Source organism: Pezoporus flaviventris, unplaced genomic scaffold (genome assembly GCF_033815535.1).
Source record: "Pezoporus flaviventris isolate CSIRO_AGI_PZ_B2104156 unplaced genomic scaffold, CSIRO_AGI_Pfla_v1 ptg000001l, whole genome shotgun sequence".
NCBI lineage: Eukaryota > Metazoa > Chordata > Aves > Psittaciformes > Psittacidae > Pezoporus > Pezoporus flaviventris.
The window spans coordinates 22,530,111-22,545,037 of record NW_026892549.1 but is presented as its reverse complement, the minus strand read 5'-3'; the positions used below and the strand labels follow the sequence as shown (position 1 = coordinate 22,545,037).

General features: G+C 39.3%; 1 protein-coding gene across 8 annotated transcripts in view; it reads left to right on the top strand.

Annotated features, from left to right (window-relative positions):
* The window catches only part of TET1 (tet methylcytosine dioxygenase 1), a 95,308-nt gene extending 80,930 nt beyond the window's left edge, over window positions 1-14,378 (top strand). For 6 of the 8 annotated variants that reach the window (XM_061448071.1, XM_061448062.1, XM_061448053.1 and 3 more), the window contains 2 exons: window positions 6,992-7,331; window positions 12,099-14,378. In XM_061448071.1, coding sequence (XP_061304055.1) covers window positions 6,992-7,331; window positions 12,099-13,240 — 1,482 coding nt within the window. In that variant the 3' untranslated portion in view covers window positions 13,241-14,378. Of the gene's footprint in view, window positions 1-6,991; window positions 7,332-9,892; window positions 10,179-11,291; window positions 11,409-12,098 lie in introns of those variants that run through there. The other 2 variants (XM_061448099.1, XM_061448108.1) reach the window with 2 other exon arrangements.
* Window positions 14,379-14,927: the final 549 nt, after the last annotated feature.

Genomic DNA, 14,927 nt, shown 5'->3' with positions numbered 1-14,927 from the left:
CTTGAAGACAGACAAGCTCAAAAGAGAAAAGGCAAAATAAACGTGGCAATCTGATTCTTTTAGTAGTTAGAGCACTGCAGTGCTCTAAATAACTAGGATGACATCTTGTACATCAGTGGAGGTGACAGTCAAGAATAATTTCTCTATCAAAGGATGCACATCTGGAAAAAATAAATTAATGGTAAAACCCCCCAAGTGATGCATAATACAACTGCTCACCACCCACTGACCAATACATCAGCCCCTTCCAGGTAACTCCTCCCCGTTTATATACTGGGCATGACGTGCTGTGGTATGGAATACCCCTTTGGCTAGTTCAGGTCAGCTGTCTTGGCTATAGCTCCTGGCTTCTTGTGCCCTTCCTCACTGGCAGAGCATGAGACTGAAAGTCCTTGACCAGGGTAAGTGCTACTGAGCAACAACTGAAACCTGTGTATCAGCATTGTGCTCAGACTAAAGCCAAACAAAGCACTGTACCACCTACTAGGAAGAAAATAAACTCTATCCCAGCCAAAACCAGGGCAATATGGTAGCAGGTCTCAGAATTCAGCAGGAATGACATGATGATGATCAAAATTAGGATTGTCAGTTTTGGTTTATAACCAAATCTGGTGTTAATGTCTGAAAACCTGTGGTAGGAACACAAGCAGAAATGCATTCCAGCATCTATATCTGGTCACCTCTGTACTCCCATCTATTCCAGAAGCTACTTTGGCTACCTGCTTAGTTTAAAATACATTATGACTTCTTATAAATCACTGATAATAATGATGATTTACATAACTATGACATATTTTGTCTGTTAAATGTTCTATATGCAAGTAATACATCTAACTGCGGTGACAATTTTCATGTAGGTGACTGCTTTCTGATAATGTGATAATTAACAGAATGAGAAGGGTTTGCACTGCCTTACAAACTTCAAACATACAAAACTTCATTTACTATTCTCCTCTTGTACTATGATTTTTTTTAAATGGTAGTCACACTGTACAGTTTAAAATCTGTACAAAGTGTACTTGTCATCCTGCACCTCGTTAGTGCTGGTAAGATTTCCTTTCCTCCTTATTCTGACACAGAATCTTCATTTATAAAATCGAAAGTTCCTCTGGACTAGAAGGGTTAAAATAAATACTGCATAAAGTGGCATTTGCACATGCTGTGAGCTCTATCACTGCTACTCATGGTGTAAGCGACACTTTCTCATTTTCTCTCTTCAGTTGTTGGGGAACCACTTTTACCACAAATATGAGAGGAATGCTGCACCAGTGCACCACAAGGAAAGGAAAACCGGAATCTATTTAAATTATTTAAACCAGACACAAACTTGAGTTCAGCAAAGCACTTACATGAGTTTAATGATAAGCACAGAGTTTTCAGTACACTTACAAGAATATATTATCTAATGAGCTGCCAATAATAATTTCCCTGATCTGTCTCTGCCAGAATTTCCAAAAAGCATTCTGGTATTTTTCTGGGTATAGATGTTTTGGTGTTCAACTGCATTATTTGTATGTGACTCTGAAAATAAATGAGGCTGTCATTTTCATTAGTAGTGGGGAAAAAAAAGTCCTGGAAATGTCTACTGTAAATACAACACAGGCTGAGAAAGTTGGGGCTGTTCAGCGTGGAGACCTCATAGCAGCCTTCCAGTATCTGAAGGGGGCCTACAAGGATGCTGGGGAGGGACTCTTCATTAGGGACTGTAGTGATAGGACAAGGGGTAACGGGTTAAAACTTAAACAGGGGAAGTTTAGATTGGATATAAGGAAGAAATTCTTTCCTGTTAGGGTGGTGAGGCACTGGAGTGGGTTGCCCAAGGAAGTTGTGAATGCTCCATCCCTGGTGGTGTTCAAGGCCAGGTTGGACAGAGCCTTGGGTGAGATGGTTTAGTGTGAGGTGTCCCTGCCCATGGCAGGGGGTTGGAAGTAGATGATCTTAAGTTCCTTTCCAACCCTAACTATTCTATGATTCTAAGATAGAATAATTCATCTTAACTTGCGCAAATTGAGCATTACCATGGGAGATTTGATTCACTGAAGTTCTTTCCTGGCTGTGAGAATCACTCCCTGAATGTAGCAGACCTAAAATTAAAAATTAATATTCCCTGTTTGGTCTGCAGTAGAGTGAAGGCACCTGGCAGTTCCACAGAGGTGTAAACTGATATGTTTATCTGAAAGAAAGAAACAAAAGTAATTTCTGTCTTTGAACTGAGTTCTTTAAGAACTTTTAAGTCAAATAATAAATCCTCCATTTTTACTCAGACTCTGTTGTCATCTTTTAGTGTTCTTCTAAGGGCCATGGATGTATGTTACAACTGCAGTGTTAGGGTACAGTGTTCCTTGTGGATAGAAAGCTAAAAAGCTGTATAGTTATTAATGGAGTCTGTGAAATTAAATATTTCTTTATTGTATTAATTACAAAGGATCACATTCATTGTACCTGTGTGAGTCCAGTTAAATCCCTGACATACGGGGTTTTACACTGTCCAAAACAACATGGTCAATGAAGGTGTCACTAGTTTGGTAGCATCAGTGTGGGTGTTTGTCATCCTATGGGGCACATTCTGTTTTTGCTGGGCTTCAGAAAGGAGAGAGTCCAGCTGCAATTATGTCTAGTCCCTGGTGCTATGCAGTCTGCAGCAGGCACTGTGGGAGAAGTGGAGAAGGTATATCTGTGCTTCAAGAGCAGCTATGACACAAAATTTATTATTGGCAGCAGAACTAAGTAGTGTCAATGAGCAATCCATCAACAAACTCTCCTGTTTTATTAAAATAATCCTCTGCTCTTCCAATAACTTACTGTATTTCTGTAGTTACAGCTCATCAAGTCATTGCATGTTGGTCCAGAGCTTTGCAATAAGTGATGGGATGTCTCTGTGAGTGGTCAGACTACATTCTGGACCATGCCCACAGCTTGCTTCATGAGCAACAGAAGTACTAGATCCTTAAATTGGTGCATCAGATTATAACAAACAGGAGAAAAGATAAACCTCACAGGGCTGTAAAGGAAGGATTTTTGTTACTGTTCTTTTTCTTGTGAAAATGGAGAAACATTAGAAGTTTAACTTTTACTAACCTGTGAGTTGCTGCACAGTGGTTTGTGTGCCATACCAGTGTGACAGCATATGGTACAGAAATGCTGTCTAGTGGCACTTCCTCTGTGTGTATATAGTGGTCAAAGGGCAGAGATGTTTGGGGTTCCCTCTTCTGACTCTCAGTCTTATGCATACTTACTCAGGGTGTAACAGGTCAATAAAATGACAGCATGTCTCAGCTGTAAAGGAAAAGTGACGTTGTTCACATCTGTAATGGTAAGCAATGATGCAGCAGCACCTCAAAGTCCCAAATGGCACCCACTCTCCTTTCTGTCTGCAGAAGGAAGATAAGTATAGGAAACTTGATTTCATCTTTTAAACTTAGAAAGGTCATTTGACTGTTTTGCTGAAACTTAAATTTAAAACATCTGTTCATACAACATAGTGGAAAAAGCTACATCCTTTCTACATGTGAAGTTCAAGAGGACAAAGGCAAATCAAAGTTCCAGAATAATTCTCGGAGAGCTGTGTGGCTACAGATGTTTTTCTGAAGATATGTGGAGGCAGTCCCATTGAGTTCATGGGCTTAAAAGAAGTAAAGCTGTATAAATATGCAAGTTTTACCATGACCTCACTAAACAAGAATAGGTAATGGTTTTGATCACCAAGCACACTGGAAACCTAAACAAACCACTTGGCCAACATCTCCTTTGGCTTTTCAGCATCCTGGATGATTAAGCTGCACATTCTAGAAAAGTAGTTTGAGTTGCAGGACATGCAGCTTCACAGTGTAAATGGGCTTCAGCAGCATCAATGATTCTCATGTTTGGGTTTAATGTTGGTCAGTTCACAGCACAGCATCAGTACTGACGGAAAATGTCGCTTTTAACTTCTCAGCAATAGCTTTTCTTTAAGTTTCTTAATGGAATATTTTGCCTATTTAAATATTAGAGGGACTTTTGAAATGGGTGTTTCTCATTTGGTGGATTAGTCCAGCTGCAAATTGCTAGCTTTTCACAGGACCTTAATTTATAGATGGTTTCCCCTTAACATTAACTTCTCAGTTATTCACTTGCCATTGTGCCCTTCCTTTTATATTAAATTATGAGGAACACCGACGTTGAAGTTTAATGTAAGTAAAACCTGCTGTCATGGTATTTAGGCTGTAGTTGTGCTGGTCTTCAGGGTTTTAACATGATTTTTAATAGACATTAATTTCTTAATTTTATGTATTCTAACTCAGTATTTAATTTTTTATGAGTTGACTGTACTTTCAGCATAGTTCTGCCAATATAGTGCAGCCTTCATCATCTTTAGTTTCTCAGAACAGTTCTTTGGCTTTCTTGCTCTAAAGATGGTGTTGGCTTTGTGATAATGACAAATACCCATTCATGCTGAAAACAGGTCTTTCTTCAATCTATACTAGCTTTGGGTTTTGTCTCTGCTTGTATGCTCCCCCTGTGCCAAGTATGGTGACCGCTGTGTAATTTTAAGTCAGATGAAAGATTAATAATACATTTTTAAGAGTAGATCTTTTTATGGAAAAGAACTCCAATAAATACACAAAATCAGTTTTCCGTTAAAATGTCTGGTGAAATGCATGAAAATTGAGAACTATAAATTGGATTAGTGTTTTGATTTTCAAAATGAGCAAGATGGTGGATTGAATCTTCAACACTGGGACAATTTTCAGACTAGTGCATGGGTCCAGACACAGGCTGGATGGAATATTTTAAAAGGCAAGTGAGAATCACCCAGTTTCTGATGGGAACAAGTGGGAGCTGGGCCCCTCCATGCTTATTTTATTACCTCTTTTGTTTTCAATTTAGAAGGGGAGGATGTGCTAGGCTTTCTAAGAACATGAGTCATATGTAATTGTGCTCTATGTCCTACCCTCTTTTATTCTTCCTGAATAACTTGGAATCTGCTGACAAATTTCAACCAGATTTCACTGAACTTTGCAGAAGTTGAATTGTCTTTGGGGATTTTAAGCTCTTGTTCCAAGTTGTGAGTTTTACTTGTGTGGGGGAGACAGATCCAGGTTAGCTCCTCTGCTGAGGAGCCTGCAGCAGGGTTCTCACCCCCAGGTTAATCCTCATATACCTGATGGCTCAGTAGCTGGGAGGTACCAAGCTTCAGCCAGGCCCTGCTTTCACTGCCTGGTGCCCAGTGGAGGTGGTAGCAGGGTGTGAAAGGGAGCAGGGATTAATGGTGCTGGGGTTGGGTGTGTGGGAGTGTGGGGACGAGATGTCCATAGGAAACCAGGCATCATTCGCTGCTCATGGAACAACTTGTTGTTTTTTCTAAATCTTCCTCGTAGTCCAAAGGCTGCCCAGTTGAGGTAAGTGCGCATGGAGCAAGCACATCAGTAAATGCTACTCATCAGCTTCTAACTGCCCTTCTCTCAATCCTTTCAAAATGCCACCTGAAAAGCTCTTCTCCTTTGTCTCTGCCTCTCGAATGTTCTCCTTTTGCTGCTCTGCAACTGTCAAGCTTTGCATATAGCTATTTATAAAGCCCTAACCACCACCTTATTGATTTAGGATTTTTAGTTTGTGACTCTGTAATTTTATTATTCTGGAAATAATTGTGTGATGTCTTTATGTGTAAAGCTGTGCCATAAAATAAAAAGTGTTTGTTTCTCCTCTCCCCTTTCCTCCCAGTATTATTATTATCCCCCCCCCCCCCCCCCCCGGAATCTTAGGCATGGTGACAAGATTCTGGGACATTGGATTAACTGTTTATGATCAGCATCACATTCAGCCTTCACAATAATGGAATGATAATGTTTCCAGTTAGGGAGTATCATCTTATACTTGGATGGTGCTCATGTTCCTGTGGGTAGTTAGTAACTCTCTGTGAAACAGAAGCTTAACCAAGCCATGATATCAAATGCATGGCTTTCTAGCGATGTAGTATGTTGTTGTACAGACCAGTATTCTCTCATGAATGTAGTCAGTAAAATTACAAATGGCAGGACTGTTTGTACACCTGCTCATACATGTCAAACCATTGCCATCCCTTGGAAAGCACAGAAAGAAACCAGGAAGCACACAGCTGGTTTTAGCACTTCCTGTAAGATGAAGTTAGTAATAATAAGAGCCAGAACTCTAGAACTGCTGAAAATTTTAAGTACTGCAGATGTTCAGGAGTGATTCAGAAAAATTATAATATGAAAACTGTTACAATAAGTTTGAATGTTAACCACATTTCTGAAGTGCCCATATCAAACTGGATCTAACCCGGATTCTCCTCTCAGCTTCAGGATCTCACAGCACATAATTTAATAGGAGAAAGTAGATCAGTGGCCTAAGAAAAAACTAGCATCCTGTGGTCTTGTGACTTCATTACACAGGTAGTCAAGAGCTGGGAGGGGGTGTTAGGGTAAGAAAATATGTATAAACACTGAACGGAGCAGTGAGAGGTGAGAGTTACGATTTGCTAGAAGTACAGAGCAGTACAAGTAACTTGTAAGTTTGGGGGTTTTGGTTTTTGATTTTTTTTCTGCCAGCCAAAACAAAACCAGTTCCATGTCATAGAAACTTCTTGTTCAATCCAAAACTGTTTTATTTTTTCATATTTTTAGTCCTTAAAAATTAATCTAAACATCAAATATGTATTTAAAAAACAAAGACTGCTTAGGAATTTACAGTCTGACAGCTCAGGTTATTTACCGAGGTTGGCACATGGCTGTGGACAATGTATGCTGAGCCGGAGTTTCATTTTTCCTGTCCAAGACATGTGCCTTGATCTTACTCTTCAAGTACCGATAATTTTTTGCATCATCATAAATCAAATAAGATATTTGTCAGAGGTTTACATCTGAAACACTCATAGCATTGAGGCTACAAAATACGAGGAACCAGTGAAGTCTAGGCTGACTGCTTAAGCATTGAAGTAAGTCTTGTATTTTATGTATGTGGCTGTATTTGTAAGTGTTCCTGTTCTTGCCAGGTTTGTACATTAACGAAGGAAGATAACCGGAGAGTGGGGGTGATTCCAAGTGATGAACAGCTCCATGTGTTACCTCTTTACAAAATTTCACAAACAGATGAATTTGGCACTGAGGAGGGACTGGAAGCCAAGATAAAAGCCGGAGCCATACAGGTGCTCACAGCTTTTCCCAGAGAAGTACGAATGTTAGCTGAGCCACTCAGAGCTACAAAGAAAAGGAAACCAGACACAAGGAGGACCCCGACTGAAAAGCAACCATTAATAGATAAAAAATACTCAACACCAGTAAAGCTGAAAACTGAAGCCACAGAAAATCTTGGCAACCCTTTGCATTGTTTAGGTGAGTCATGCCTGTTAAAATTTTGCTAATCTCTTCTGATACTATGTTGCCTCTTACCCATCAGAAGGGAAGGAAAAGCTCCTTAATACTCAGTTTTATAAAATACTTGTAGATTCTGCATTTTAAGGGCTAGTGTACAAGTCATTGCAGTTGCCTCCCATATGAAGACAGGCTGAGAAAGTTGGGGCTGTTCAGCGTGGAGAAGAGAAGGCTGCGTGGAGACCTCATAGCAGCCTTCCAGTATCTGAAGCTGGCCTACAGGGATGCTGGGGAGGGACTCTTCATTAGGGACTGTAGTGATAGGACAAGGGGTAACGGGTTAAAACTTAAACAGGGGAAGTTTAGGTTGGATATAAGGAAGAAATTCTTTACTGTGAGGGTGGTGAGGCACTGGAATGGGTTGCCCAAGGGAAGCTGTGAATGCTCCATCCCTGGCGGTGTTCAAGGGCAGGTTGCACAGAGCCTTGGGTGACATGGTTTAGTGGGAGGTGTCCCTGCCCATGGCAGGGGGGGTTGGAGCTACATGGTCTTAAGGTCCTTTCCAACCCTATTCTATGACTCTATGATTCTATATTCTCTCTTGGCACAGGAAAAGAAACAAACAGGTGATTGCTCAAAACCAAATTTTTGGTGGTGAGCATGAGTGAAATATTTCCAAGTTCCTTTATTCTAATAACTAATGGCAGTAGGATCATCTTGAAATACTGCTGTAGAAATGTTTATCTAAATAACCAACAAGAATTCTTGTCATTTGAAAGTACAAGAACTGTGTTACTGCCTGTGAAAGACAATGGCTTTCTCAGAACCCGAGTTGATAATTTCCTACCAGTGGCATGGATGCTGCTGCAAAGCAAGGGATTTAAATAAAAACAAAAAAACAAACAAAAAAACCCCAACAAAATTATTAAATAAGACAGTGCTCTTCAAATTGTTCCTTGAAATATCATTAGCAAGGGCCACATAGCTGGAATCTGTCAGCAGCTAGGTAAAAGGAATGCCATGTTTGTTCTGTTACAAGAAAACTATGTCCAGAGTCTTCTGCTACAATACGTGTTTGTGCAACATAGAATTGTGATGTGGCTGAGAATCTGGAGGGCTTCTGATTTATGCTGTTGTAACTGGGGTCAGGTTTTGGACCAGTACTTCAAAGGGCAAAACTAATATATGGGACTTTACAGTAATGAAAAGTAGAAAAGGAGGAGGTGGAGGGAGCCATGGACTTAGACTCTGTGATTAAAGAGGAATAAAAAAGATAAAAAAGTAATTAAAGCAGAGCCGATCTACCTTTTAGGAAGAAAGGAAAACTGGCCAACCTGCTAAGCTTTGGAGTTTTATTTCATGAGAGACAACCAGATATTTATAGTAGACTTAAGGGGAGGAACAGTAGTTAAATGTATTTAGAAGAATGAGGGGGGAGGGATGCTAAACAAACTAAAGGAAACTCATTTGTCACATCCATTTGTAATTCACACCTAGCACCCTGCTTACCTCAGCAGAGGAGTCAGGGCAAACAGTAAACTTTGCAGATAGCAATATGGAATAAGAACAAGAAGAGCAGTTTTATTGACGCACCTAAGAAATGAGACAGACACTCAATCTACATGCAAATTTGGGAGACACAGTCCAGACTTTGAAACAAACATAAAAGGACTCCTCAGGCGGAGGACAACATCCAGCAGTAACTCCAAAGCAATGATTAATAACTTCCATTGTGCTTGGAGTGGACTGGAAGTCCTGGAAGCGTTAGAGGACTCTGCTTTGGGAAGGAATTATGAAATTGTTTGATCTCACTGGAATGCTGTTTTGAAACACTGAAATAGAGTTAGGAACCACATACCCATACATAACATTGTAGTTACCAACAGGCATGGCTTTGATATCTGAAAACCATGCCTTTAATAAATGGCACAGTATCCAGTGTTTTGCCATAGGCTTTGGGATCACAGAACTTTGTTACTTGAACATGCAAAAATAACAGCTGTGTAGACTTAAATAATCTGTTTGGTCTTGAAGTATTTGCTTAAATAATTTAAAAGGGCTGCTGATAAGAAGTCAAGAGTGAGGAATAAATACTTCTTTGAGAAAGAGTTGTTCATAGATGGAAAAATAAGTATGTGACTAGAAATATTCCATTTCTATTATAAAAGTGCAGGTTTTGCGTGGAAGTTTTGATAGTGAAATCCCTCCAAATAGATGTCAGCACTGTAATCCCCAGGTCTGCCAATGGCACATGTTGCTGTGGTTGGCCATGGGTACACTTTCAAAGAGGCTTCACTAACTGGACAGCAGTGGCAGCAGAAGTTCAAGATTGCAAAGGGCAAGGTGGTGTGATCTGCATAAGTAACTTGAAGCATTTATGCACACTGATTTATGTGTTCAGTCATACAGGATGATGGCTGGGTAAAGACCTCAGCACACCACTGCTGCCCTGCCCCTAACCCACAGTAAAATGCCAGTGTCGGTAAATTCTGGATTTAGAATCCTACAGCATTGTACTTGTACATGTGGTTCAGTTGTTGTTAGAGGGGAGCAGTCATTGATTGGTTCTTTCCATTCCATAGGTATCCTTTTAGTCCTGAGAATGGAAAATTTTAGTATCGCTGGGATCTTTAGGCTTAATATGAAAACAAAATCAAAGAACCCGTAAGACACAGGAGTTGAAACTAGACTTATCCAGTAGTCACTCCTGATGGTAAACTAGAGGCCCTTCTTTTGAAAGGGACCTGACCATCATTTCAGAACCACTGCAGTATTGCCCACTAGGAAGGCCTGGAAGGTGTGAGAGACTCCTCTAACCTGCATGTCTTCACCACATGGAGAACTGGAAATTAGAAAGGGATAAAAGAGGACACTTGTCCTCACAGTACAGATGGGTGAGGTGGACCTTCTGTAGTGCTGAAGGCAGATTAAGTCTTGGTAGAGCATGCATATGGGAAGACTTGGTTTGAATCTCAACTGTGCCAAGTCTTTTTTGGAAATGCTGTGTATTAAATAGGAATGTCTTGTCAGGCATCTTTTGCCAACAGCAAACAGCCCAGCTGTTAATTTTTACCTTTGTGCTAATGCTGAGAGCCTTTGAAATCCTAAATTATTATAAGATACGTATTAAAGATAGAGGCCTTACATGCTTCCTTATATAGTTTCATCATTTAACCACATTACTTTGGTCAGATAAACTTTACAGACAGAAAGATTATTTTTGTCTCCATAAATATTGGCAGTTTTTCTTGGCCTGTACTGGGGAGATGAGCCACCCAAGAGAGGGACACTTCTTAGCTGGCTGCAGCAGAGCAGTGACCACTTCAACCAACAGCTCTCAGTGGAGATGCATCAGTCTCTGAACAGGAGGTGTTCCCAGGAAGCAATGCCACCTTAGCCGAGCCATTACTGATTTCCTTCTACCCATATATTTAAATTAGCTTCTCTTAATCTCTGCTACTTTGCCCCAGTAGTGCTGTAGGTTGTTAAAACTTATTTCTAGAGAACGTAGGTCTCTCTGCAGAGATGACAGAAACTGCACTTCTTAAATGCTGTGTTTCCAGTCTTTTGGAGGAAGGTCTTGGTCTTGGTCTTGGGGGATTCTTAATTAAGAGTTTGATTTCACAGAAGAGGTTTTTTAAAAGTTCATGCAGTTTCCCTATGTCCCTCCGCAATCTCAATATTTGCATACCAACTATTGTGTCCATAATTGATCCCACTTTGCCTTTTTTTGCCTTTCTATTGAAAGAATGTTTTTAATCCATCACTATTTATAAATTATCAGAAGACAGAACAAAGAATAGTTCTTCTATATTCAGTAAAGCATTTAAACATTCTGGAACAAAGAAGAAACAGTCTTTTATGAGACTATGTAAGAGCTCTCTGTGGGGTGCCAGTGTACCAGCAAAACACATGTAAAGCAATTTCAGGTCATGATGCAAAGCCCAACGAAGTTGATGGAATTCTTTCCCCTTACTCCAGCGGACTCTGGATTGAACCTACACATGATGAGAATGAGTCATTGGAGGAGACTGTTCCACAAACCAGCGCAACTGCAGGGAGCTGTGACCAGAAATTGATTAGGGAGCCAACTTAAATGTATGTCTCCACAAAGATCTGAAATAATTAATATGTGGCAATTAGATGGAAGTCAGCCAAATCACGTGGTGCAGCTTTGTAAGGATGTATTTACCTGGAGTATGTTGCCGTATAGCTGATTTAAGGAAATTTCTGAGTAGTTACTTGCTAATCAACACACAAATCAGTGTAATTCAGTGAGTTTTTTGCTGCAGTGGACAAGATCTATAAACACGCTTTTTCCTGTGATTGCAGTATGGGGTTGAGGCAGCCAAGAATTTGGACTGTTTCACAGGCTTCATTTCAGGCAGACTAAATTTGATCAATTATGTAAAACCTTTTACACTGTGCTTCTTGCAAGCCTGGGCAATGCTGAAGGCCAGCAGTCAGCTGCTGGGAAGCACTTGTGTTGAATCAGGACTGGGTGGTAATTCCATTTTATCTGTTTATTTGATTCAACCCTGTGTTATTTTATATACCAACAGTCTGACTGGAATAGGTTAAAGGCTTTAATTTAGCAAGGTTATTATGATGTACTTATGCTCATAGAGATATGCCTAAAAAGCTAAAAATAAACATTTTGAAAAATCTGTACTCATCATGTATATCTTTTTTATTAGAAAGCATGTGTCAGAAATATCATAAAAGTTCTATTTTATTAAGTGAGGAAAAGTATTTACACTTTGGTGTGCTTTTTTTTTTTTTTTTTAGGGAACAAAACAGATGCTTTAAAACCTGGAATAAAAATGGAGACTTCCGATCACCTCTATGCCATGAAACATACTTCAAACACTACTAAAAATTGCTCTCTATTAAAACAGTATACGGCTTCCTCCCCTTTCAAGGTGGATAGTTTACATCCTTATTCATCTTTAGCACATAAGCCTGGCCTAACAGCAGTGACTAATATTCAACAAGATTTTTCAGTTCCCTACGGGTATTTTGAATGCAGTAGCAAGCAACCTCACATGACACCTTATGTTAATTGTAAGAACTTTGATGTGTCGGTCAAAGATTATACTGGAATTTTGCTGAATGATAAGATGAATGGTGTGCCACCAATTCTTCCAGAGGTCACTGCTCCAGGCCCTCCAGCCCATAAAGACCCCCTGCCCACTATACTTGAACATCAACCAGACAAACAGAATTGTCAGCTTCATTTAGACAATTCTCCTTCTTCACAGATGGTCAGCTCTTGTGATCTGTCAGCACCGCTAAGCTCTCCAGCAAAGAATGGAGTCAGAAACGAAGCTGACTGTTCCCATGGATGCCCAGTGGAAAAGGGCAGCGCCCATCAGGAACAGATATGTGATTTAAACTGTGTGGACGAAAAGCAGAACAGTGCACTGGGACAACTGGCTGACTCTGAGGAAAAAGCGGAGGAAATGTGGTCAGACAGCGAGCACAATTTTTTGGATGATGACATTGGTGGGGTTGCTGTGGCACCTTCTCATGGTTCTATCTTAATTGAATGTGCAAGACGTGAGCTCCATGCTACAACACCTATTAAAAAACCCAACCGCAATCATCCCACAAGAATTTCATTAGTTTTCTACCAACACAAAAATTTAAATGAGCCAAAACATGGTTTAGCCATGTGGGAAGCAAAGATGGCAGAGAGGGCGAAAGAAAAAGAAAAAGAAGCGGAAAGATTAGGAACGGAGAATACCGAACTAAATTCTAGCAACAGGAAAACAAAGCAAGCAAGTGAAAACAGAGATCTTTTTTATGAAGACAATGAGTTCAACCAAATTCCATCACGCAGAGCATTAACAGTAACTAAGGATAACATAATAACAGTATCTTCATATGCCCTTACACGAGTTGCAGGGCCTTACAACCATTGGGCATAGGTTTTAGTCTCAAATGCCCCCTCTTGGTGCAGTGTTACACGGAGTTTCTTTAAGGTGCTGTTAAAGAACAAGCTTCGTGCCGTTTACTATCTGCTCATCTCAACCATTTTAAGGCTGAGGTAAAAAAAAAGAAGGAGGGTATTTCTTCTTAAACTGTGACTAATATTTGGTGGTGCTCAAGCACATTTTAAGCAAAAAAAAAAAAATTAAAAAAATTGTATAGTTTTAATACACTCTAAAGAAGATTTTGTTTAGGTTGTTAACCTTGATTGAATCATTCAGTTTATTACCTTTAGGAATTTATATTTTGGTGCTTTAAATCAAGTCTGTTTACTACAAAAATCATTTATAGGGATTTTAACAGGTTCACATTTTATGGTGTTAAATCAAGTTATACAGTAATAGCTCTACACAGCTCTTGGTGCTTAACCACATCAAACAGTTAAACATAAATAAGCTGAATTATTACTTCATGGTGCCATTGCTTTAACAACTTCTACCCATTGCTTTATAGTCCAAATTGCAGATAAATCTTTTAGAAAACCAATGAGTTTTTTCTCTGGATTTGTCATTATGTATGAAATGAAGTTATTGGTAATGATGGCTGGAAGTTGTTTTTAAGCTGTAAATATATATTTTAAAAGCACTTTCTATTTTTAAAATTAACTTGAAATAGTATAGTATAAGGATCATATTGTCTAAGGTTTGTGCATACTCTACAGAAGAAATAATTTTATTCTTGCTGTGTAGAGTTCCATATTGTTACAGTTGCAGTATGTATGCTAATAGCATATGTGATTGTTTTTAGACTTGCCCTTTTTCATGGAAGTTTTTATGTTGCATATAAACAGTTACAAAATACAGAACCATTCTTTTCAAGAGAGTGTATAAACATGAAATTAGGAAATGTCTTGTCAGTATGTGTGTTGCTATTGGGAGCTATGAATATTATTTGGGGTTTTAAAGGCAGTGTTTGTTATGATTTCTTTGAGCAATAAGTGCATAAGTCTCGTTTGTTTGGAGCATTATAAGTTAACACAACAACCAAATGTTCCTAATGCCTCAGGGGTAGGATTGTTTTGGGATAAAAAGAAATATACCCCCTAGAGTTGCCTTATTCTATTCTGGGAAAAAATAATTTGGGGAAAATGCAAAGGAAATTTTGGAAAAGTATGAAATTTATAACAGCAGCAAATTTTTCATTAAGAATAACTTATCTGTAATATTCACCAGCTTTCTGTGTGTTTTTTTTTTTTTTACAAAAATGTTTTGTAAATTTTTTAAGTGATTTCTACATTTCATGTAGAAAGGGTTGTCTTCTTCCTTCCAAACATACGAAATTTATGTTCTCAATTTCTGCTGAAAAAGTGACATATCATGAAATGAGTAGTTTGCTAAACCAGAGGAAAAACAGACACTCCATTGCTTTTAAATACTGTAGCATCCCACTCTTCTTTCTGATTTTCCTCTCCTATGTATTTCTTTTTTAAACTTATTTATTTAAACAAATTACCAAATGGCAATGTTAGCTTAGGACCAACCTCATCCTACAACTTCTTCCATGAGAACAGCTCTGCATAGCCATACCTGCCCCATCAGAGCCAGGAGGACTGCTCAAGCCAGGACTCCTCTCGTGACTGAGAGCTGCAGGATCAGGCCCAGAGATGAAGCTGTACCTTAATTCTGC